General features: G+C 41.1%; 2 protein-coding genes across 4 annotated transcripts; one reads left to right on the top strand and one right to left on the bottom strand.

The window, feature by feature from the left end:
• Positions 1-5,535: 5,535 nt before the first annotated feature.
• Positions 5,536-11,772, bottom strand: mb (myoglobin). 3 transcript variants are annotated; one of them, XM_085410100.1, is made up of 4 exons: positions 11,746-11,772; positions 6,911-6,996; positions 6,063-6,282; positions 5,536-5,959 (listed from the first exon to the last, which is right to left on the bottom strand). In XM_085410100.1, the coding sequence occupies exons 1-4, from the start codon at positions 11,761-11,763 to the stop codon at positions 5,819-5,821; spliced, it is 465 nt and encodes a 154-aa protein (XP_085266226.1). In that variant the 5' UTR covers positions 11,764-11,772; the 3' UTR covers positions 5,536-5,818. The 3 variants fall into 3 exon arrangements, with proteins under 3 accessions (XP_085266226.1, XP_085266229.1, XP_085266228.1); XM_085410103.1 differs by having other exon boundaries at positions 11,677-11,746; XM_085410102.1 differs by lacking the exon at positions 11,746-11,772 and adding an exon at positions 7,566-7,669.
• serhl (serine hydrolase like) lies at positions 10,734-21,468 on the top strand. Its single transcript, XM_085410099.1, has 12 exons — positions 10,734-10,911; positions 12,200-12,343; positions 12,710-12,823; positions 14,614-14,655; positions 14,749-14,768; positions 14,851-14,925; positions 17,359-17,465; positions 17,539-17,618; positions 17,716-17,750; positions 17,832-17,908; positions 17,999-18,086; positions 19,611-21,468. The coding sequence occupies exons 1-12, from the start codon at positions 10,854-10,856 to the stop codon at positions 19,752-19,754; spliced, it is 984 nt and encodes a 327-aa protein (XP_085266225.1). The 5' UTR covers positions 10,734-10,853; the 3' UTR covers positions 19,755-21,468.
• The last annotated feature ends 1,849 nt before the right edge of the window (positions 21,469-23,317 follow it).

Raw genomic sequence — 23,317 nt, 5'->3', positions numbered from 1 at the left:
AGCCCTTTGTCTCTATCAGAGGTAACTTGGGGTTCAGTATCTTGACCACAAATACTTCAAGATGGAGGTTGGAGTGGGCAAGGAACTCACAACTGACCTTCTGATTGGTAGATCCCGTGCTACCTCCTGAGGCTGAGGTAGCTTAGGTACCTCCTGAGCTACAGGTCCCTCATATACAGCTAGGTCCATAAGTATTTTTGGACAATAACACTTTTTTGTTAACTTTGCCTCTAAACACTACCACAATGGGTTTGAAATCAAATAATTATGATGTGATTGAAGTGCAGACTTTCAGCTTTAGTTCAGTGGATTTTAGTCCCCCGTTTACAAAAGCTCAAAAGTAATTTGACAACAGACTTCATGGACATGTGAGGAGTGTTCCCTGATTATTCCATGATACATTAAGCAGATAAAAGATGTGTTTAATTTGTATTTGGTAGATTTTCACTTGAACTATCAATATGAGCTTTAAAGAGATTGATGAGTTGATGCATGTGATGGAGTCAATCATTAGGCCGAAGGAAAAAAACCATCAGAGAGAGCAAAAACTGGTAAGTAGTATGGTGAAGGACAGACACAGCTCATAATCTAAAGCATATGACATCATCTGTCAAACATGGTGGAGGTAATGGTGTGGGCATGTATGACTGCCAGTGGAACCAGGTCACTGGTGTTTATTGGTGATGAAATACAAGATAGAAGTAGCAGGATAAAATGTGAAGTGTACAGGGCTGATTCAGGTCAAACTACTTCACACAAATTGATACGGATCCAAAGCAACCTGCAAAAGCAACCCAAGAATTTCTCAAGGCAAAGAAATGGGATATTTTTCAATGGTCAAGTCAGTCACCTGATCTCAACCCAATAGAGCATGCTTTTCACTTACTGAAAAGAAAACAAACTTTTTGGGGGCAGAAAGACCCACAAACAAGCAGGAACTGAAGGCAGCTGCAGTAATGACCTAGCAGAGCATCTCAAGGGAGGAAAAACAGCATTTAGTGATATCCGGTGGTCATTGACCGCAAAAGATTTTCATCCTTCTTTCAGCTACTCCCTTAAGGGGCTATTTTATTTAAAAAGCAAACAAACAAACAAACAAAAACGCTCATATTTAAAATCATGTTCTTCGGTTACTTTTGAGCTTCTGAAACTGAGGGACTGTGTATAAAAACGGCTTTAATTCCCAAACTGTTAATGCAACCATTTTGTTAAATCCCTTAAATTAAAGTTGAAGGTCTGCACTTCAATCACATATTGACTGGTTTCAGTTTAAAATCTGTTATGATGGCGGCGAGAGGCAAAACTACAAAAATATTGTCATTGTCCAAGAATTAACTGTTCGTATTTGTTAGCATGTGGAGAGTGGAAGCGGGGTCTAATCTGTGACAGTCAGTGAAGATCTCATTATAGTGCAAATGTTCTCTTGTGTTTGATCACTCAGGACACATGTTCATGTATAAGGACACTGTCATTTGTTTCATCGTGGTCCCAATGGTCCATACTGGTGAACCAAAGTCCAGGAGCCACCTCACCATCATGGTAACCAGTTGTTGTTTATGTTATTGCTTTTCCTACCGTGACGAGGCCTCAAGTCTCGGCTCAGGTGTTGACAGCTGCTATCAACTGAACACGTTTTCCTGTATAAACAAATAACAGTGGTCCGCAAGGTGCAGCTCTCCTTGCACCTTGGTAATAGGTGAAGTCGTGCCAGAAGCCTCCATCCTCCATAAAAGTGAAGCCATAATTAAGGAAAGTGTTTTTGCTGCTCCTTAAATCTGAGAACTGATACTTGACGATTAGTTTGAAAGGAAACAGAAGCCAACTGAGTCAGCAGCAGGGGAAGCATTCATGCAGTCACAGAGTAGAGAATTATGCTGAGCTTGTGGATAACATGCTGAAAGCATATCAGCTAATGAGTGCAGAATGTCACAGACGATGTGATTTTTACATTCTCATCTTGACTTTTTATACCCAGCAAATCTGCTCGACTCAGGGACGAGATTTGATGGGCGACCTCTGTTGGTTCTTAAGTATAGAGACGGGTGTTCAGTACAAACACGCCGTAGCACGCTGACCTGTTTTTCCGACAGAAATTTGCTTTAATGCGTCTCTGATATCATCCTCTGGTTTATCTTCAGGATGAGCACATTAAAACAATTATGGTGGGAAATAATTAAAATTCCAGACATTGTGTTGATATTGTTCATATCTGAAATCAATGTAAAGTAAAAAAAAAAAAAAAAGATAACAAGCTGGTCTGAAGTTCACAGCAGCAAACAAAAATATTTTTTTAGACGAGTATAACAGACGGCTAATGACTAATTTTTTTTTTTTATGTGTTCATCATTTGCAAACAGCACACTTGAGGATACATGGACTACTGCTCAATCCCTTGTAGGCTTGTACAGCCTGTGGCCGGCTGGACCCTGTGGTTAGCGTTGTCACAGCAGACAGGGTGAGACATCAGAAATGAGGTTTGATGAATCACTGCAGCCCACCCATCTTCAGCCTGAGCAGCTGCCTGATCTGTCACATTGTAAACACGTGTGTGAAAGTGCAGGGACTTACATAATTCGACTAACGTCCAGTTAATATCATGTTGCTTCACAGGTTCAATTAAAGCTGCAGAACATTTTGGTATTGCACAGTGTATAAAATTAGCAGAAGCGCAGTATGCTTCATGTGTTTTATGGCTATTTGAATCACCTGTGTGACCTATTTTAATGGAAAACTTTTTGTTAAAGCAGGAAAAAGGGGGATCTACTGATCCATGCAACATTAAAATAATCAACATACCTGTTTGTTTATTTTGGTTACAGTTTTGAAAAAAGGATATTTCTAAATTCAATCTTGGAGTTTTTCACATGACAGGATTATATTATCTGACGTAAGTGTGCAAAAACCTGGGAGTGTATCTATTTTCTCTACTGCTTATCCATTTTGGGGATGCAGAGGGCTGGAACCAAACCTGTGTGTCAGGGTGAGAGCCAGGGTGCACCCAGTCCACTGCGTAACACAGAGACACACCTAACATGAATGTCTTTGAACTGTGGATTTTTGTTACCTTCACCAAAGACGTCATGTTTTTGGTAGTGTGTGCGTGTCATTCTGCCTGTAAACACGATAGCATGAACATTTTTGAATGAATTCGGATGAAACTTTGTAGGGCTGTAACAATCCGATCAAATTTCACCCACTGAGGTCTTCAAGGTCACCGTAACGATTTATTGATCAAAAATTGACCAAAAATTTGACTTAGAAGCTATGAAATTTACAAGTGTGGTGTGTATTGTCCACAGATTTAAAATATCATCTCCCATTGGACCTCTGACCTCTCCTTCAAGGTCGACAGATTGATCTGAAGGTCAGAGTGATAATAATATAGAGCCATTTAAAATAACAGGTTTTCAGATTGACAAGAACCTGTTGGCATGGCATAATTTGATTGTGACTTTGTTACGTACCTTATAATAACCGGTCATAACCGTTAAAACAATTTGAATACATTTATAATGTTCCAAACTAAGCTTTTCTTTTTTTTGTAATCTTCTTTGGAAAGTAAAATAAACTGATGATCAAAAAAATTCACCCGATGAAATGAAATGACTGCTGGACGTGTCTTATATCCACACATATAAAAAAGAATAAAAAGTAATTATACTCAAAATGATGTCAAGTATAAAAAACGAGTTTCAGCAGAGCAAATAACAAAAGCCTGCACTTTGCACTTGTTATTGCTGCACTACTTAAAGTTAATTTAAAAACAACAATAAAAATGTTTACATAATGAATGCAATCCCATTTCCATAAAAGTAAATATAAATACTCTACAAAGAGTGAGCTGCATGACTGGCTGAGGCTTAACTCTCCGAGTCTTTCGTGTTTAAATGTTAGGTGTAATTTCTACTTCTTTTGTTTTCTGAACAGCCACCCATCAAAAAGAAAAGTCTTAAAAGGAGCAGTGACAATGACAATAATAGAAGAACTGTCTGCAGGGAGCACCCCGTTCCCATCTTTGGTACCAGTTGAGAACCAGGCTGGTGAAATTACGTGAAAAAACACTTGTCCTGTGTGCCACTAAATGGATAAGTAACCTGAGACTATTGTCCCGTGGATATGCATTTGAAAAGCGTTTGACCAGAGGCACCGTGCCTGATGTCACGTCTGCATGCGTGCACTAGCACACTCACTAATAATAGGTTATCATCATCCGTCATGGAAGTTAACCAAACACTGTTTTGGCATCAAGTCAGGAACGGGAAGGACAACAAGGAGTCAGTGGGACTGAGATATGTCAGTGATAAGGCTGTTATCTTTGACCCTCTCGGCTGTTTTTCACATTTTACATTCTCAGAAACAGTTGATGGCTCAACCATAAGACGTGATTTCCACTTCTTATTCAGGCAAAATGTGGAAAGTGTGCAAATAGTGAGTCTTTAATTACTTGAGGCATCCAAGGACGACTCTTCAGTACCACCGACTCATTTTAGGTTGTAATTTGTGCAACACTGACAAATGCACACCCGTTGTGTAGGAGTAAATCAAAATAGATCAGTTTCTGAAATAAAACCATCCCACAATCAAAGTCTCTTAAATCACCTCAGATGCTCTGTTTGCACTCCAGGAGGTCGTCCTGACCATGTATTCGTGCCTAAATGCACTAAGCTGCTGCCTTGTGAGCGACTGATTAGGTATTTGCAATAAGGAGCAGTTGAATATACCTAATAAAGTGACTAGTGGGTATATATTATGAGTTTCTATGGCAACAACACTTTAATTAGATTATCAGTCTGTTCTCAAAACCTCTGCAGTGCCTCAAAAACCAGATGCTATGTTTTTTTGAATTTACCGGTTGTAAAATATTCACTGCATCATTTGATTTTGCCTTTTTCCTGTGAAAAACTCATTGCTTTCATATGTTATAGATTTTTTTCTACTGGAAACAATGGACACAACCAAGAAACAGGTGATGAGGGGGCTCCAAATTTGTAAAGAGTGAGAAGAGCTCAGGGTTACTCCCCCCTCCCCTGAGCAGCAAGGATAACATTGAACACAGGGACGGGGAGAAAGGAAGAGTATTATCTCTTGAAAACAGCCTCACAGGAAGTTGAAGTAATGGAGGTCCCAAAGCTGCTCATGTGACGGACTCTGCTTCTTGTAACGTCCACAGATCAGGTGATAGGTCCTAATAGCTCCCTGTGAGAGGGACTGCTAAAGTCTTTGTCTCATCCTGTTCACAGGATGAATGTGACCAAGAGTGGAAAGTGAGTCTGAAAGATAATACCCTGCATGAGAGTCCAACAATACTGAGCAATTTGAGGGTTTTTTTGAGTGTCTTTGAGACCACGGGCACGCATGCCAACACCAAGGGTTTCACTCTTTACTTGCTTATCAAGACAGTCTGACAAATGTCCTCAGTTGACTTTCAGATCAGTCAGCAGCCACTATCAAGTTTAACTATAACGTGTCAGGACAATGCATATTCAAATGTGTAGAATGAGAAAAAAAACCAAACAGAACTTCAATGGACAAAGTAGTGCAGAGAGTTTTATTGTTACGAGTGATTTCAGCATTATGCGTTTCCAAGTTCAAGAATGCAGATCAAGAATTTTATTTAGCTGAAACACAAAGCTGTTAATTTCTGAGTGACACTAGAAGTGTAAAGCAGTTGAATACAGTAAACCAAGCAACTCTGAATCAAACTGATTCCAGAAAGTGTAACATACAGATTACTGAGGCTTTCAATTTCCCTATAATTCATTTGCATGTGGATATTTTTCATGTCTTCAGCTCTGTATGGAAGAGTAGTAAGTCAGTCTCAGCCTGTGAAGCCCAGCTCTTTGTAGCTGACCTCAAGGTCAGCGATGACCTTGCTCATCACGTTCCTCAGGCCCTGTTGTCCAGCGGCATCGAGTCCAGCCTTCTCTGCAAAGACTTTAACGATGACCTCAGAGATCAGCTGGAAGGAGAAAAATTCATTTACTTCAGTCAAGCTCAGTTTAACAGCAAGCATGAGGTGATGGAGCTACAGTAAACTTTGTCCTCTTGCACACTAAGCTCACCTTGAAGTTGTTAATGGGGATCTTGTGCTTTGTTGCATGGCTGTTGGCCAGAGGTTTGAGAATGGCAGCATGGTTGCCTTTGGCCTTCAGCAGTTCGCCCAGTTTCTTTAGCACGGTGGCTCCATGGTCAGCAACAGCAGAGCTACTGGCCAGCTCACCCTGAGGGATGCCGACAAATTTGGGGAACAGCTTCTGGGTCTCCGGGTGCTCCGTGAATAAACTGAAGAGGAAATAGAGCAGCAGGGTCATACCACACAGATCATGGTTTGCATTTTAGCCATTTAGGGTGGCAGTGTAGACGCCATAATTTATCCTACTTTGATTACATCACTCTTATGCACAAAATGTTTATTCCTGGCTGTGATAAGACTGGATACAAACACATGGGACCGCTTTGATAAGGCCCATCCCATCTCCTTCAGTAGAATAGCTCCTGTGCCGCCATTATGATCCTCAATATGCTCATGTTTGTGTTGGCACTGGCGGAAGTTTGGAAATTAAATTAGATCAGTTAATGGCGTTTTTCCCTCTTGTCCATTAACACAAATTAGAAGGGGGGGAGGAAATCTGAAGCAACTGAATATAACCGAGTCAAACATCAACCATGACCTTAAGACAAAGATTTAATATCTCCGTGTTTTAAACAAACACAGATTTAGGCATCATAAAAGTTAGTGATGTGGCAGTGGTTGCCAAGTGTGCAATTAGACAGGTGGTGGCATAAATAACACATGAATTCTATTCTTAAACTGCACTGGAGGAGATGAATTTTTAAACTCCTGGCCACAGGTCTGAGTAATGAGACCTACAACGAGTACAATCTTATTTTTCTTTCCAGAGTCACTGACCGGTTCAAAACCAGGCTCCCATAGCCAGTGTAGTCTGCTTCCACTGGTCCCCAGTACTTCAGAACTGCGTCAAAGTCCCCCATGATCTGAGAAGATGAGGGGAGAGAGTGAAAGAAAAAAAAAAAAAAAAAAAAAGTTGCCTGATTATATGAAGCTTGTCAGTTACAGATGCAGTTATCCTGTACTGCACTTCTGTTTGAGTTAATGGCTGAGAACCAACAACAATATCAGTCAAGGGCAACTTGTGAAAGATGGATATATTACCTCAGATGAACTCAGGGAGTCTGACTGGCAACCTCAGTATAGCTTTAAATAGTTTATTTGAAGTGAAATCAGATTCACTTTTAGTTTTAATGCATTTGAGGTCATGAGAACGCTGCAAGATATGTAAACAGAGTGAAGTTCTTACAGATTATCCCACAGTGCACTAATCAGTCATGCATTTCCTTTGTTCTGCTTACGCTAGTTTATTAAGATAGCTTTTAATTTAGCAGTGTTGACATTTTACATTTCCCCCTTTAACTGAAAAACTCAGATTCCCAAGCATCCTGAAAGAAAAAAGTTTAAGATTAATTTTACCCCTGAAATGTTTAACTCCCAAGTCATGATATATATTGTTTAATTAATTCTATTATTGCAGAATCCATTGCCTTACCTGCAAGCTTGTAATATATCCTGTGTAGTTACACCAAATTCCTCTTGTCCTGACTAAACCCCCCAGAGCTGACCTTTTATACTCCCTCTGTGCTGTCACCAAGTTTGTTTCCCCCCCCCCCAGCTCTCTGTGAGGCTGCCTCTTACTGCACGTCTCCCAAATGTTCCCAATGCCTCCAACGTCTACCTGGAAACTTAATTCCAGGTGACTTAGCCACTTGGGGCATCTTTGGTGTGTTTTGTGGCCGAGCCATCAAGTAGCCCAGGTAGAGTGAGTAAAGTAGGTCATTTGAGGAAAAAAAAAAAAAAAAAAAAAAAAAAAAAAAAAAAAAAAAAAGAAGAAAAAAAAACCCACACAACAACAACAACTACATACAAAAATAGGGCTCTAGTTGAGAATTTAGTTTTAGTGTTACCTTTCCAAGCTGCAAATCTAGCATCTTAAAGCAATTTTCCATTTGTGATTTTAGAGCAGCCTACTCACATTAGACAGCAGGTGAATTTCACAGCAATCCCTGCACTAAAACTTCATCCAGTACTTTCACTTATCAGTTTGTCATTAGCTACTCAAATAGTTCTGCAGCAAAACCTGCAGAGATACAGTAATTCTGCTCAACTAGAGCAATTCAAACTAATTGCATCAAAATGTCATTGATTCTAAGCTTCACAATGGATATAATGTGAAGGCAGAACACACACTATACTTCAGGATCTTTTCCTGCTTTGATCAAACTTTTCTAGATTAATTTCCTAATTTTGACTTTAGATTCAGATAGTGGTTTCAATTGTAATAAATTTGATCAAATTCCTCCCAAGAGTATTAAAATGTCAGAATTGTTTCAGTCTTGATTTTCTTGAGTCTAGCCAGTGATTTTAGTTTACTAGAAATACCCTGCAGTAAAACCACAACACGCTCCAGTCAGCTTACAATAGTCTGTGCCCTTTTCTTCCATGCTACACTTAAGGACACTTCTACACGCATTACTATGATTTCTACCACCTGAGTTTCAGTGGTGGGGAGGACAGACACTTAGATTATGATTAATCTAGAAAACCCTCTAATGGGAGGAAGTAGTCTCAGAAGCCTGACAGTTTTCCCAGTACCTTGCATAATTTTATGTGCAAAAACAGCTGCGCACCATGTCATATTTTTATTGCTAATCAATTTATTATTTCACTCTTAAATAGCAACATTTCAACACAGTTAAGATCAGATTATCAGCCATGTTGGTGGAAATACAGGAATCTTTATATCCAACAGCCAAGATTAGTTGTGGTCATGACTGTATGCAAGATCTGATGCACTGTGAATGTAATCAGGGAATTAGATGCTATAAAAATCCAGATAACACCCGCAACCACATGTACAAAATGTGTGATTGAAATTCCATCAGGAGAATATATGTGCAGACAGACAAACTCACCAACTCAAGAATACACACCAACCCAGGAAGTCAAGGTTATGTAAGACACCAGCAGCTTAATTGTTCAGTACAAACCTGCTGTAATGTTTTGTATAAAAATCATTTACCATGTGCGTAAGATAAATTAATGTACAAACACACTCATGACTAATTATCAGGAAAGCCCCTCTGGTGACCAATAAAACTACTTTACATTTCCATGAGATACATTTGGATTGTATAGCTGGTTCGAGTTTTGGGTCAGTTTGTGTTGGCGAATCACATTTTCTCAGCACGTTTACTTCTGCCCGAGTCCTAATTATTCAGTTTTCAAAAGGGTACACACTGAACAATGAAACCTCTGTTTCTTTTGATTCCAGTCTCAGCCGATTTGAAATGTATCAGATTCCGTTACTGAGGACTGATTGTTTGGTATTCCCTCCAACCTGAAACCTGAGCCCCTGCGCTGCCCACATGCTTCAATTTATTACTACGCCATTGCACAGGTAGCTGCACGGCAGAATTATTCAAATGCAACCAGTAAGAAAAATGCAAAGCGAAATGTCCAGGCTAAGGCACTGCAATGATGCCGACATGCACACATCGGTAACAAAGTCATATACAACACTCCCATTATAGCTCATCTTAACTAAAACCCTAGTCAATATTTTGACCTTTACTGTCAATAGCAGTCATTTAGTTACTATAGGACAGTAGTCAAACTTTGTAAATGTTTTAGGTTTGCAGGCAAATTGCATCCCCCCCACATAACTGCTAAAGTGCACCGTGTTGATGTTCACAATGGAATCATCTTGCCTCTCAAGCAAATGGAAAGGGTGTACACAGATGCTGCACAGTCCAGCTTGGATGCATTTGAACATAATTTGGAATCAGGTGACACATCTGATCCGAGGTCAAATACAGTTAATGACTTGGGGGGGTAGGCTGCGATCTGCTGCCGCCTTCATTTGTTAAAATTACAAACTAATTCAGTGTCAACTATATAATATTAACCTGACCAGTTTCCTGGGAGAAGTTTGCGTGTTTGCAATTGCTATAATTGAGTATCAGTGTTGAACTAGACATATTAGAAGGCCTTCTTTCGTGAGTCTTCATTCATACTGCACAGTTCTGAAGTCTAGTTGAAAGCAGCATTAGGAAAAGAGCATGAAGCTGAAGTCAAGTACTGCATTTTTCCAGCATGGAACACTCGCCTACTATCCGCTGCAGCATGATTGCACACTTAAGTGTGCAAGACTAGTGTGGCACCAAAACAGTATAGATACAGCCTGCATTTAGAGTGAGGAGCAAGACCAGACAAATGCCCTACCAAGCACTTGCTGCCCATTAGTGACCTCGGGGAAATTTGAATAGACAGGTGTCTATTTTTAAATTTAGTGTCCTATAACACATCTTTAACCTCTCCTACACTGCTGAAAGTTGGTGCATTGACTGGGCTGACCTGTCCCATCCCACTTTTCCTTTGGCATTTCCTCTTGGAAAATGCTGGTAAATGGCCACACACACACAGGGATTCATTATTAGTCACTACTGGGCTAATGTTGATAGAAATTAGGGAGTGCATTCGACATCTAAAATCCAGTTGTGATTAAATCTCACTGAATTCCACCAGGGGCCCTCTGCTGGACTTTTTCACATAACATTGGGGAGGCAAACGACAAGTCCCTCCTCTTCTAAACTGTGATTGGTTTAGACTATGGCTTCAATAAGTGTCTAGCCAATAGAATTTCGCGTGCGGTCCAACACCCGGAAGACAGCAGTGAGTGTCAAAGAGCCCGAAGTAGGTTGAAGCAGTTTAAACGTTTAAGGAAAAAAAAAAAGAAGTTGTCAGTCAGGTTTTATTTGCAGTGTTTTCAGGCGCAAAGATGATGCAGGCTTTGAAAGGCGTCAGACACGTGACATCCAGCACAATGAAACAAGCAGGTAACCGGCAAGGCTCGTGCTCGTTTTAAAGCAGTCCGAAGTGGGGGAAAGAAATAGTGTTTGCAAAGTAGCGACTTCGTCTACAATTAAAGCACATTCGCAGTCTTACAGCGCCGATATGAGCGAAAATGTCATTCACAGACTTAACAAAAATATCTGGACAGCCAACAGGTTTGTGGGGCAAAGGTTATTGCCCGATTGAACTTGTGATTTTAAAGTATTGTTAACTGTAGGAATAGCGTGTGTCAAACATGAGGCCTGGGGTCCAGCACCAGCCCACTGAAGGGTCCAGTCCGGCTCACTGGCTAGCTTTGCTAGTCTGAAAACTGCCAAAAAGTCAAATAGCTTTAGTTTCAGTAAGATGTTCAGCTCCTCCTAGTGAGGCGAGGCCAGCATTACTACATAGTTACTGTATGCGAAGTTAAAGTTGGGACTTGGACAAGGTGTTTTAAAGGATACTATTAAGAGGCAAAAGAAAAAAAAAGTCTCAAGCTGTTACCCATTTTATAATTAGATTGTGAATATTTAACTTGCTGTATTGAGATTTTAGAGCAGATTAAATCATTTGTGGCCCATTAACTGAAGTTTGACATCCCTGCCACTTTCAGTGGCATGTTGAAGACATATTGCCAGCTTTGCACAGTTTTCTAAAAATGTGACCTAGTGTAGACACGCAGCTGAACAGGGCTCCGACCCCATATTAAGTTTAAAGAAAAGTAATAAACTTGCAGAGATAAAAAGGCAAATGCGCAGGTTTTGGCTTACTTTACTTGGCGCTCATTGAGAACTTTCCCAAAGTTTTATGGATCCAGAATTTAGTCAAGTCACTCCTACCTGTGGTAAGGTTGGCATTTAAGTTTCCTGAAAACACAGAGAGAGACACATGAAAGAGTCACATAATTGAAAAAATGTGTTAAAAGTATTAACCAAAGAAAGAAAACAAACTATTTCTGAATCAGTAAAGAAGCTCTCACCTTCCTTCAAGACAGGGTACCAATGAGCTGAGCACGGCTTTTATTCCTGTTCGGTTAATTGAGCAAGTGAGACACAGGTATCTGCAATTAGTCAAACAAAAGCTGTGCCCACAAAGCCAAGCCCCGCCTCCAAACAAAGGGGAGTTAGGGCGTGAGGAGACATATTTCACCCACATGACCACCAGGGAAAGTTTTTTGTTTTTTTTAAATGATTGTTCCTTTACATCAACTAATACATACAGTTGGTCACATGATCAGAAACTAAACCAGACAGATGTCGCAAGTCTTGTTAAACCAGAGTGCGCTGTGTCCAGTTTCAGAGCTCTCTGTGGCAGTCCCGTGGGGGGAGATCCGAGGTAAAGTCTGGGGTCCTGACCACGGACATCCTGTGCTGTGCCTGCATGGCTGGGCTGACAACTGCGGTACATTCAACACGCTTGTTCCCCTTCTGCCAAAAGGTGAGTGTTTTGTACAATGCACATTGACCATCTCCAGTGGCTCCCACTGTAGAAACCTCAGTGCCAAAAATTGAACCCCATGGACAATAATTCTTAAAATCAGCGGATTCTGCTGCTCAGCTCACTCAGGTGTGTGGCGTTCGGTTAATTTGAGTGTACAGCTTGTGCAAACAGGTGCTGCCGCTCAGCTGCTGGAACAGCTGCATCCCATCCAAAAAGACTGGATCTGAGGATGACATAATTACCACAGCACTTTACCCAGATTTTACAATTGTAGCTGACGGATTAGGAGCGTTTTCCTAGCTTTGTGTCCTTATTAACCTGAAAGCGATTTTTAGTTTGCCTTCTCCCTGTGTCTCCACTCAGAGTGTCGATATGTGGCAATGGACCTGGCAGGTCACGGTCGCTCGTCGCACCGTCCTCCTGGAGTTCTGCACGCCTTTCCTTCCTACGTGATGGATGTACGCAGAGTCGTTGATGGTGTGTGAGTTCGAGGACACTTGCAGTTAAGCCTTTAAATCCCATCAGAGATATCAGTGTTTGTTCCAGGATTGCAGTTTGTGATCATCGAGTTTTGGCTGAAACTTACATGTTATCCTTCCATAAACTTCTGCACCCCACATTTTATAATCCTAAGAGGTCTTTAACTCTACACTTAGTTGCTTTCCCTCATATCCATGGGAGTCGCTTTGGTCCATTAGGTTGAGAGAAACTCTGTGAGAAATGTTGTGACAGCTAACATGACATATTTATTGCTCGTTACTGCTCTCAAAGGCAAGCTGCAGCAGTATACAGCTCCTGCAGCCAGCACAGCTGCTGGCTGAAGATGCGGATGTGTCTAATGCTCAGGCTATGATGCTATTTATGTATTCATGACTGCACGGTAACTATCCTTCACTGGTCCTGTTAACATGAGCTAGCATTAAGCCTGAGCCTGTGATGACAGGTATGTAATAAATACACCGCAGGTGTTCGGGAGGCAGCATGGCTGCAGTATAACTGGGAACTACTGCAAACTTTAGTTATAGTTATTGTTAATTTAAATGTAAATAATTATTGTTTTAGTTTGCACTTGAAGCAGGCTTGTAGCCCCGAACAAAAAATTGTGTTTTGGAAAAAAAGTTTAACAATGAAACTCTAAAAATCTGTAAAAATCTTGGCAAAGCTTTCGAATTAGAAGGAGGAAAACAGTGAGGTTTGAAGAGCAAAGGATAAAAAGCTGAAAATGTAAATGAAGGCCAGTAGATGATGTGTGCTGAAATCACATCCTGGACTCGGACCGTTCTAGAGCCGGGGGCTGCTGTGGCTGAAGGATGATTCACTGTGTTTTTTGGTTATATGAGACACATAATCAAAACACACAGTGGGATGTTTGTGGTAAATTTACAATATTTTTATTACAGTATAAAACAAAAGGCTTAAAGGCCACCCATGTGGAACAGAAGATGCTGTTTTCCATCAACATGTTTGACATGATGCAAGCCAGTTTGAACCATTTCCATAAAAAAGGCACAGTGTATGAAAGAGCTGTCTTGTGTTAACTGACCTATCATTTCTTTACAAGTCTTGGCTACTCCTCCTAGTTTAATCAAACGTACATGCGGTGATCACCTAATGTGGCTTCACCCAAACTGAGCACAGTTTGGGTGGCTTGGTGTGTAGATAAATGCGCCTGTAACATATTTATCTATACTTGGAGTACCACCAACTACCTGATGCGGGTGTTACGCCAAAGCTCAGCCATCCTGCAGTCACGATCACAGCTACGGCCCGTCACAGAGGACTGAAGCAGCCCCACTGTTGAAGTTTCACCCACTCACGCTGTGCTCATAGGCAGTGATGAGTTGCCGCATCATCCGTAACAGTGTCATAATACTCAGCCTTCACTGTGGATCAGAGGGAATGTAAAATATATGAATATAAAAGCATCTGTGGCTTTTTCACAGGATGCTTTGTGAGCTTTGACAGTTTTGTTGTTGTTTTTTAAAAGTGGGCAAACTCTGACCTCTGAGGTAGAGCATACACTTGCAGTTGAAAATGAGATGATTTTAATATGAATATACATTTGACATAATTTAATATGCAGTTTATGGATCTAGAAAAAAAGGCCCTTTAATGAATGTTATTAATTTCGAGCATATTGCCAGAGCTGCCATGCATCTTCCTGACAGCTGAATCACAGCAGTGAGGATTTCTTTGAGCTAAAAATGGTCTGTGTTCTGTGATGAGATACTGAACCTGGTTGATGATGTGTGAAATTACTCCCACAGCTCTGCAGTGGAGCAAATTCTCCATTATAGGCCACAGCATGGGTGAGTGCAGCTGTATAAAGAATTCAAGCTTTAAAACGTATGTTTAAAAGTGCACGTTTATTTTATTTCTCTGTCCACCTCTTTGTATTTCAGGTGGTAACGTTGCAGGAATGGTAGGTGACTTACGATTAAGACACATTTGAGAGTGCTGTGCTTTATTGGGTGGCATCATTGTCCATGTGGCGTCTTCTGCAGTTCAGCGCTCTGTATCCGGAGATGGTGGATGCCGTTGTGCTGCTGGACTCCTACGGATTTTTACCTACAGACCAGGTACTTGTTTCTTTTTTTTCCTTTGTTACTCCACATCTGTTTTCATAGGAAACATTATTCAACAATACAGAAACAGATGATACCCACACATTCTCTGACTCACCCAGTATACGGTTAACCCTGTACACCCCCCACCACCATCCCAACCTATGTAGTGGCACATTGAAAGAATTAGAATAAGTTAGAAAAGGGTTAGGGTAAAGGTGTTGGATATACATGCCAGACTGAAGTAGTTGAATGCTCACTTTTCATGTCTTACCTCACCCTAAGTGAATTTGTGAGTCGAGCCTGGGGCCACTGTGGCATTGTTTTAGTATGCAACTGAACAGTAGCTGCGTATGATTTACTGTTTTCCACAAATAATATGGCTTGAAATATTGGCCTGTCCTCTGGTGTGCTTTTGCCAGTGCAGGCCACTAGTAGCTCAGTGGGGGGAGAGCAGGTGTAGCGGTGTTACAGTTCTAGCAGGTGTCCCAGGGAGCCATGATGGCTAACCAGCATCCAAAAAATGCAGTAGTGCAGCCATCACTGGTACACTGGTTATCAATGATTATTTCTCCCCAAAACGAGATGTCTGCTGTGGGGGGGAAAAAGTCTGTTCTGTCCACCATGATTTTCTTTCCAGCTTCTTCTAGAAATGCTCCATAATAATTGATTTCCAGTCCTCATGAAATGTGGGTTGCTCTTGGGGCATCAAGGCAGACCTGGCTCTGTAGATTATTCTAGTTAAGTAAAACTACATATCAGAAAAATGATCAAACCTTTTCTGCACAACCTGTGGAAGCTTTGGTTCAAATGTGATTGGGAAGCCTGCGTGACTTCAATAATGTTATCGTTAAAGTAGCAATACAGTGTCGTGCAAAAGTCTTGAGCCGCCCATCATTTCACTTTACTGCATTGACGGTGTGTTTGGAAGCATTGTCATACTGAAAAATGAAACTGTTACCAGTCAGATGGGGTGGATCAAAATCTGACCATATGTTTTTATAATTCCATCAATTTGATAAGATCTCCAACACCACCAGATGAAATGCAGCTTCAAACCAGGGCAGAGCCTCCACTGTGTTTTGCAGATGGCTCTAGACAGCCTAGAGCAGGGGTGGGCAATCTCAGGCCACGAGGGCCGGTGTCCCTGCAGGTTTTAGATGTGTCCTCGAACCAACGCAGCTGATTTAAATGGCTAAATTAGCTCCTCAACATGTCTTGAAGTTCTCCAGAGGCCTGGTAACGAACTAATCATGTGATTCAGGTGTGTTGACCCAAGGTGAGATCTAAAACCTGCAGAGACACCGGCCCTCGTGGACCGGGATTGCCCACCCCTGGCCTAGATAGTCAGTGTTGTTCCTCCTCTGCTTATACTGACACAAACTGGAACCAAAAATACTGAATTCTCTAATTCATCGCTACATACTGATTTTTCCAGTTTTTGTGTAATTTGGAGTCAGGAGAACTGCTTTTCAAGACCACTTTAAAGCATTATAAGAAAATCTGGCACCTTGGAAACAAAATGTAAAGAAATAAAGGGTATTGCAAGACTTTTCCGCAGCACTGTTTGTCACCATAAATACAATTCCCATCAGCGGTTCATTTACACCCTCTTGTGCATCATGTGAACCCATGAAGGGGGAAATTATAACGCTGACGTGTCTCCGATTACTTCTTCCTGAGTGAAGTGTGATTTTTAAGCATCGTTAGGCCTCTCACTGTGTTTGTATTATCTCATCCAGCCTGCTATTATTTAAATTTTCCAGTCTTCTGTGTAGAACAAGAACAAACTTCTTAGTTACAGCTTAAAAAGGGCTGTTATGTGTGAAATAAGAGCTGTTTGATTTACTCCAATGTTTCTTTTCCAGCAAACAGAAAGATGACCTGGGTGCCGCTTTCAAAAGTGGACAACTATTTATTTATTTATTTATTTATTTATTTATTTTTGATGAACTTTAATGTGACAGCTTCTTTTATAGTATGCAAAAAGGCTGCTGTTGTCTAGCAACTTCATCTAAATTAAGTTTTTCTCCTGAACACGTTGAGGTGTAGGTGAAAAGTAGAGGAGGTGCTCGGTTTTTGAGAGCATATAATTTGCAGTGACGAGAAGCCCCCCTCAGAGAGAAACACCTCTCTGGTGACCTCTAGCTAATTATAGTTTGATTTACACTTCAGGGCTTCATGACTTTGTGACAGTGTCTGATGAAGTCTGGATTGTGAGAAAATGAAAAATGCTGTAGGCGGTTTGACATTTTGAAAGGCGTTGCATTTAAGAAACACTTGCGGCCACCAGTGTAATTGAGTCTGGCGCGATTTTGACCTTTAGGCCTGGGCTAAGGCTTTACATTATATTATTGCATGTTGCATGTCTCCTATATTATTCCTGTACAATTCACCCTTGTGAGTCGTTTTCAGTTGCTGTCCTTATTTATCTCTGCTCCCTCGCAGAAGGAAATGCCCAAAGTGATCAGGCAGGGGTTCGAAGAGATGCTTCTGTTTGAAAAAACGATGGAGGAGAAGAAGAGAGTGTACACTTACGAGAAGGCAGTAGAAAGGTAAAGCGCCTTCCCTTATCGGCAGTTTTAAAGGAGTTCACTCATGCGCTAACTTTGTTTTTGCAACCTTCAGGTTGATGTCTGTAAACCAAACTCTTTCTGAACGCTCTGCGAAAATCCTTCTGGAGCGAGGTCTGGTTCAGGTTGAGGGAGGTGCGTGTTTATCTTCCTCTCGTTTACCTTCTCTCAAGACTCATCTCTATTTCTTTTTCCCCTTATGTTTAAAGTGTAACTTCTCTTTCCCTTGCAGGAGTTGTGTTCTCCAGAGACTTTCGTGTTAATCTGGTAGGTTTCCCCTGATCATTTCTACCCAAGCTGTCATTTGCAGCAGATGGTATAAATGTGCACAATGTTTCTCAATTTCAGAAAAACATAGCACGCATCAGTTTGGAGCAGAGTCTGGAGCTGCATTCGAGGATCACGGCCTCTGTCCTAGTTGTTCTGTAAGATGGTCTCCTGCCTCTCGTTCTCTTATTGCTTGTGGAAAAAAATAAGAGACAAAATAGATTTGCAAATTTTTTTTGTCTTTACAGAGCAGAAAGTGGCTTGGACAAAATATTTGCTGAAGACGAGCAAAAAAAATTTACATCAGCACTTCTTCAGGCCTACAGGGACAAAAATGTGAGTGCACCTAACAGTCTGTTTGTGGAAAGCAGGTATGTTTGCATCCCCGTGTTTATTTTTAGCCGTTAAGCCTGCGCATAATTGTTCCTAGCAGACAGACAGCTGCACGGATGCTAGAGTAGCAGTGCAGTATGAGCTCAGTGTCTCAGGAGCAGCAGAAATTTATATAGCTGTGAATCTCAACACTGACCTACATACAGGAACTTGGTCAAGTGCTGCTGATGAGGGAGAGCAGAGGATGCGTTTCCACCAATCGTCTCCACTGAGTGGGTTTCTTTCCCAGTCAGATTTTCACTGAGAAACAAAAGATAAGCGTGGCATGTGGTGAGCACGGTGGAGCATTCAGCTCTTTCCCTCAGGTGTTTGTAGAGATTAAAGTAGAGATGTGAGAGCGAACGTAGGACTTGCATTCATTAAGCGCCCAAAAATATTCCAAATGACTTGCGATGCTGCTGTAAACATGGAGGACTTCATGTTTACAAGTTTAACACACAGTCATTTAAAATGGCTTTTCATAGCAGCCATAAGTAGCAGTCAAGTGCTGCTAATGTAGTGCACTTGATTAATTGATAATCAGTAACTGTGATTAACTCTATAGAATCAGAAGCTGGAACAAGTGTGTTAACACAATGCTTCAATGCATCTCGGACTTAGTTAGCATGTTCAATGTTAAACTTCGTGATGGCACAATAAGAGAAAAAGACTGAACAAGTATGGATACCTCTTCTCGGTAAAAAGAATATGGCAGCACATTTTAGGTTTGCAGAGGTGCTGAACAAATCACATGACTTCCGGAACTAACATGGAGATGTTTGACCACAACGCTAAACACAGCACACCAGCACAAATGTTTCATACCAACAGTGAAGCACGGAGGAGGAAGAGTAATGATTTGGGCTTGTTTTGCAGTCACAGGTCCCAAGCACCTCGCAGTCATTGAGTCAACCGCAAACTTCTCTGTATACTAGAGAATTCTGGAGTCGGATACGAGGCAATCTGTCAAACAGTTAAAGCTTGGCTAAAATAATACCATGAAACGGGACAATCATCCCAAGCACAGCAGAAAACAGAATGACTGAAGAAGAAAAGAATCAAGTTGTTGCAATCGGCCAGTCAAAGTCCAGACGTCAGCCCGACTGTAATGTGATCTAAGGAGAGCTGTGCATAAATAAATGTCTACAAACCACACTGAACTAAACTAACCTTGAAAGACTTTTCAGATTTAGTCTAAGTTCATGACCTAAACTGCATAAAAAGATGGATGTAGCCATTATGTCATTGGTTTCCATGTTGAATTCTTTACTTGTGTGATTGAGACCTTAAACTCACCATGAAAATGTTTAGTGATTTCAGAAATAAAAAGAGAACTAGGGTCAGTTTTTGTGATCAGAGAACTCGCCCCCTGCTGGGCAGATCTTTCTGTGCTTCGCAGTCTGCGGCTCAAGTGGCCGGAAAGTCCTTTATTCCATGTTGAAAGCCTGCTTTATTCACCATCGTGACTGGTCTCATCTGTGTTTTCAGCAATCCGTGGTGACTGTTCCAGGTGATCATCACATCCACCTGAATAAGCCTGACATCGTCGCTCCAGTTGTGTCTGACTTCCTGCAGACCAAAGTCCTCTCACGCTCTGCTACACCAACTAATGGCCAGACCTCTAAGTTATAACAGACCAGTTACTCCTCGAGTCACGTCACACTGACTCTACTGCTAATCCTGTATTTGTACTGTACTATTTACACAGGTTTAATTTTGGTGCTTAAAACTCACTCGGCTGGTCGTCTTAGTGGACTCATTAATTATTTAAAGCCTTTTAAAAGGTAGTGATGCTGTTTAAATGAGAAAACAAAATTTTGCCATCACTGCCATCTCTGTCTGTTAACTCAGGCTTTCTGCCTCAGGATCTGCACTCACTAACATGAGGGCATCAGAGGTTTGAGTTCTTCTATTGCGCTGCCTGGAGCATGCACCACATACTCCAAGCAGAGGCAGTTTCAAACACATTATACCACATTGGAGCTCTCAAACTTAAACTATTATTAAACTATTCCATAGCTTGATAATTGTCCCAAGCACAGCAATAGTCTGTGGCCATATTAAAGTCACACAGGTGAAACTGGATGAAGGGGTTTGTCATTATCTGTGAATTCCTCCCACACAATCACTTGAGCCACCAAACTTGGCACAAAGGTACATCTTGAAGGCCTCTGAAGGTTCTCATCTATGTCAGGTATTATTAGGTCCTGGTATTGCCTAGCAACCACCTAGCAAGAGGCTCAAATGACTGCTTTTTAGCCTTTACATTCCTATAACACCTTATAAAATTAGCTTTAATTTCATAACTTCTTATTTATATCCACAAAATCTGAATTATGCATGTTGAGCAACCACCTAGCAACAGGCTAAAATCCATTTTTAGCATATGAACAACATCGCTTATTGTTTTACTGTTCTCCCTGTGATTAAGTATATCAGTTGTCCACAGCACCAACAGGCCAAGCAATACTGTAGCATGGGCACGTATGTGTTTCTCTAATGTGTTACTTCTCGTCTCCTCTGTCCTCCCTGGAAATCCTGTCTCAAGTGTGCCGTTTTTAAGGATATCTCATTCCTAAAATGCATCTGGAGGAGAGAGGAGGCTGCACAGGTATGGCTTTGTGGTAGTTCTTTAACCTCTAGCGTAGGCCATAAGAGCTAAGATATACAAACTGTGCTGGACTCTTTAAACAACTGCTCGTTTCATCCTCTTAAGTGTTTCAGTTTTTTTTAAGATGATCACAGTGTTTCTGTGAAAAGTAATATCTGCTCACATTGTGGAATGTTGTGAATGGTGTTTTGTTTTTTTTTGTTTGTTTTTTGTTTTTTAATGCTGTGATATCCTAAAATACAGTAGTAGCCTTTAACAAAACCATGGGCAAATGATGTGGCTGTGCTACACGTCATGTTTCAGTTCAACCTGCAGAGCCAGTGACACCATCAGCTGAATCGCCCCGTGCCGGCTGCCTTTGAGGAATGATTGGGATTCACTGTGGCAGCTCAGAAGTCTCACCAGTGTGCTGTGTGTCATTAATATTTTAGCAAGTGCACAGTTTCTCAGATGTGCGACCACATGTTTAATCTCATAGGTTAAGTAAGCAGTGGAGAGGAAAGTGTGTACCAACACAGAGAGAGCAGAGGACGACTCGTGACTTGAATAACAACTATGATTTTCCGTACAGGGTGTCTTTTTAGTAAATCTCAAGTACTGAAAAGCTTTTATTTTGAAGAAACAATTTCCATAAAAACAATTTCTGTGCCTGATGCACTTTTTTTTTTTTTCTTTTTTTTCTTCTTCTTATATTAAACTGATGGCATTAATTGCAACTGTCTTACAGTGTCTTTGTTCTTCATGAAATTATAAAATCTTGAAAGTTCAATTAAAGTTTTTCGACTTTCTGACAGCTGTTGAAGCACTTGTGAGCTTGGCAACATCAATTTTAAAACAAGCTCAAGAAAAGGGGAAAAACAGTCTTATCATAGATATCTCATAACTTTCTATAATGTTCAATACAATTCAATTTTATTTATATAGCGCCAAATTGCAACAGCAGTCGCCTCAAGGTGCTTTATGTCCTGATTGTGGGTACTTTTTTTTTTTTTTTTTAATTCTACTGCAGTATTTCAGGGACACCAATGCTTAAAATATAGTATTTATAATAATTAAAATTTAATGGTGCATACATTTTTGTTTTTTTTATTAGATTGATGCCATATAGGTTGAACCGTGGGCGGCCACTGTGGCTGTTGCAAATTATCCAGGCCAGGGGCGGAGCGTGGGGGTGGCTTACGGGGCTTAAGCCCGGGTTGTTTTGTCAGAAGCCCGGGGTATTTTGGAGTGTAATTTTTTCATAGTTAGATGCCTGGCTGACAACTGTATAAAACAAAAAGTACACACAATATTCGAAGCACATAGTGCACACTGTGGGAATTTACGACTGTGCGTGAATCCCCCCCTGATATTGGTATGATCCAAGCTCAGGCACTGAGCGAGGGGGCGGGGGGAGCTGCCGCCCGTGAGTGCGCTGTTGGAGAGACGGAGCCAGCCATACTAAGGAGTAGTGATGTGCAATACCACTGATTTCCTTTCCGATCCGATACCAAGCAATATTCAGGGTGGTATCGACGATACTGATCCAATACCGATACTTTATACAAAAACTTATTTTATTTATTGTATCTCAAATTATAGCGTCATAATGATTACAGGACATCAAATTACTTGTTCTTATCACTTAATAATGCAGAGTTCATCATATAGAAATAAAAGCTGAAGTTGTGCTATTTGAACACGTTGCCTGCCTGCAGTACTAAAGGACTCCGAGAGACGTCTGTCTCGCCCTACCAGCACCTGTCCTCCTCTTCAGTTCGCCTCAACATACACTCGTCATATTCTGTGATATGATTTACTCTGAGGTGTTTGACAAGGTTAGTGGTGTTGCCACGACGATACATGCCAACCCTCCTGATTTTTCCGGGAGAATCCCGAATTTCAGTGCCCCTCCCGAAAATCTCCCGGAGCCACCATTCTCCCGAATTTCTCCAGATTTTCCACCCGGACAACAAAATTGAAAAACCATATCGCAGAATTCATAGCCCGGCCCAGCCAATTCCAGTTTCCAACAATGGCGGCAGCTGCTTAGTTTCAATATTACTCTTATTTCTCTTTCTGGGTTGCAACAAAACTTTTAACATATTTTCAGGCGAGAATGTAGCTGTGTAAACTTCAAATATCTGAGCCGACACATCGTCTTTAAACCCCCGCGGTCTTTCGCTACTCAGGTTAAACATGATATATAAGTCACTTTGATAACTTAAAAATGTTATTGTTTGGCTTTTTCAGTGTTTTATTTGTTCGTGAGTAAATCGGTTTGGCTGAGATTAAAGTTATTAGATTAGATTAAATTTATTATTTAACTTTAACTAGGGCAGCACGGTGGCACGGTGGTTAGCACTGTTGCCGCACAGCAAGAAGGTCCTGAGTTCAATTCCACCATCAGGCCGGGGTCTTTCTGTGTGGAGTTTGCATGTTCTCCCCGTGTTTGCGTGGGTTCTCTCCGGGTACTCCGGCTTCCTCCCACCGTCCAAAGACATGCAAGACTTGTGGGGATAGGTTAATTGGATAATTCAAATTGCCACTAGGTGTGAATGTGCGAGTGAATGTGAGTGTGAATGGTTGTCTGTCCCTGTGTGTT

This window comes from Rhamphochromis longiceps, linkage group LG6 (genome assembly GCF_057381845.1).
Source record: "Rhamphochromis longiceps isolate RC_006_pf linkage group LG6, R_longiceps_female_GT1.1, whole genome shotgun sequence".
NCBI lineage: Eukaryota > Metazoa > Chordata > Actinopteri > Cichliformes > Cichlidae > Rhamphochromis > Rhamphochromis longiceps.
The sequence above is the reverse complement of the archived record's forward strand: the minus strand, read 5'-3'. Positions and strand labels throughout refer to the sequence as shown.

Excerpts from the sequence above, each read along its gene's own strand:
- mb (XM_085410100.1), bottom strand. Across the intron at positions 6,283-6,910 it reads GGGAGCCTGGTTTTGAACCG|TTTATTCACGGAGCACCCGG; the intron begins GTCAGTGACTCT and ends TTTCCTCTTCAG. Across the intron at positions 5,960-6,062 it reads TCCCCATTAACAACTTCAAG|CTGATCTCTGAGGTCATCGT; the intron begins GTGAGCTTAGTG and ends TTCTCCTTCCAG.
- serhl (XM_085410099.1), top strand. The coding sequence starts at position 10,854 with ATGATGCAGGCTTTGAAAGGCGTCAGACACGTGACATCCAGCACAATG. Across the intron at positions 14,769-14,850 it reads GTGGTAACGTTGCAGGAATG|TTCAGCGCTCTGTATCCGGA; the intron begins GTAGGTGACTTA and ends CGTCTTCTGCAG. Across the intron at positions 17,619-17,715 it reads TCTGGTTCAGGTTGAGGGAG|GAGTTGTGTTCTCCAGAGAC; the intron begins GTGCGTGTTTAT and ends TTTCCCTTGCAG.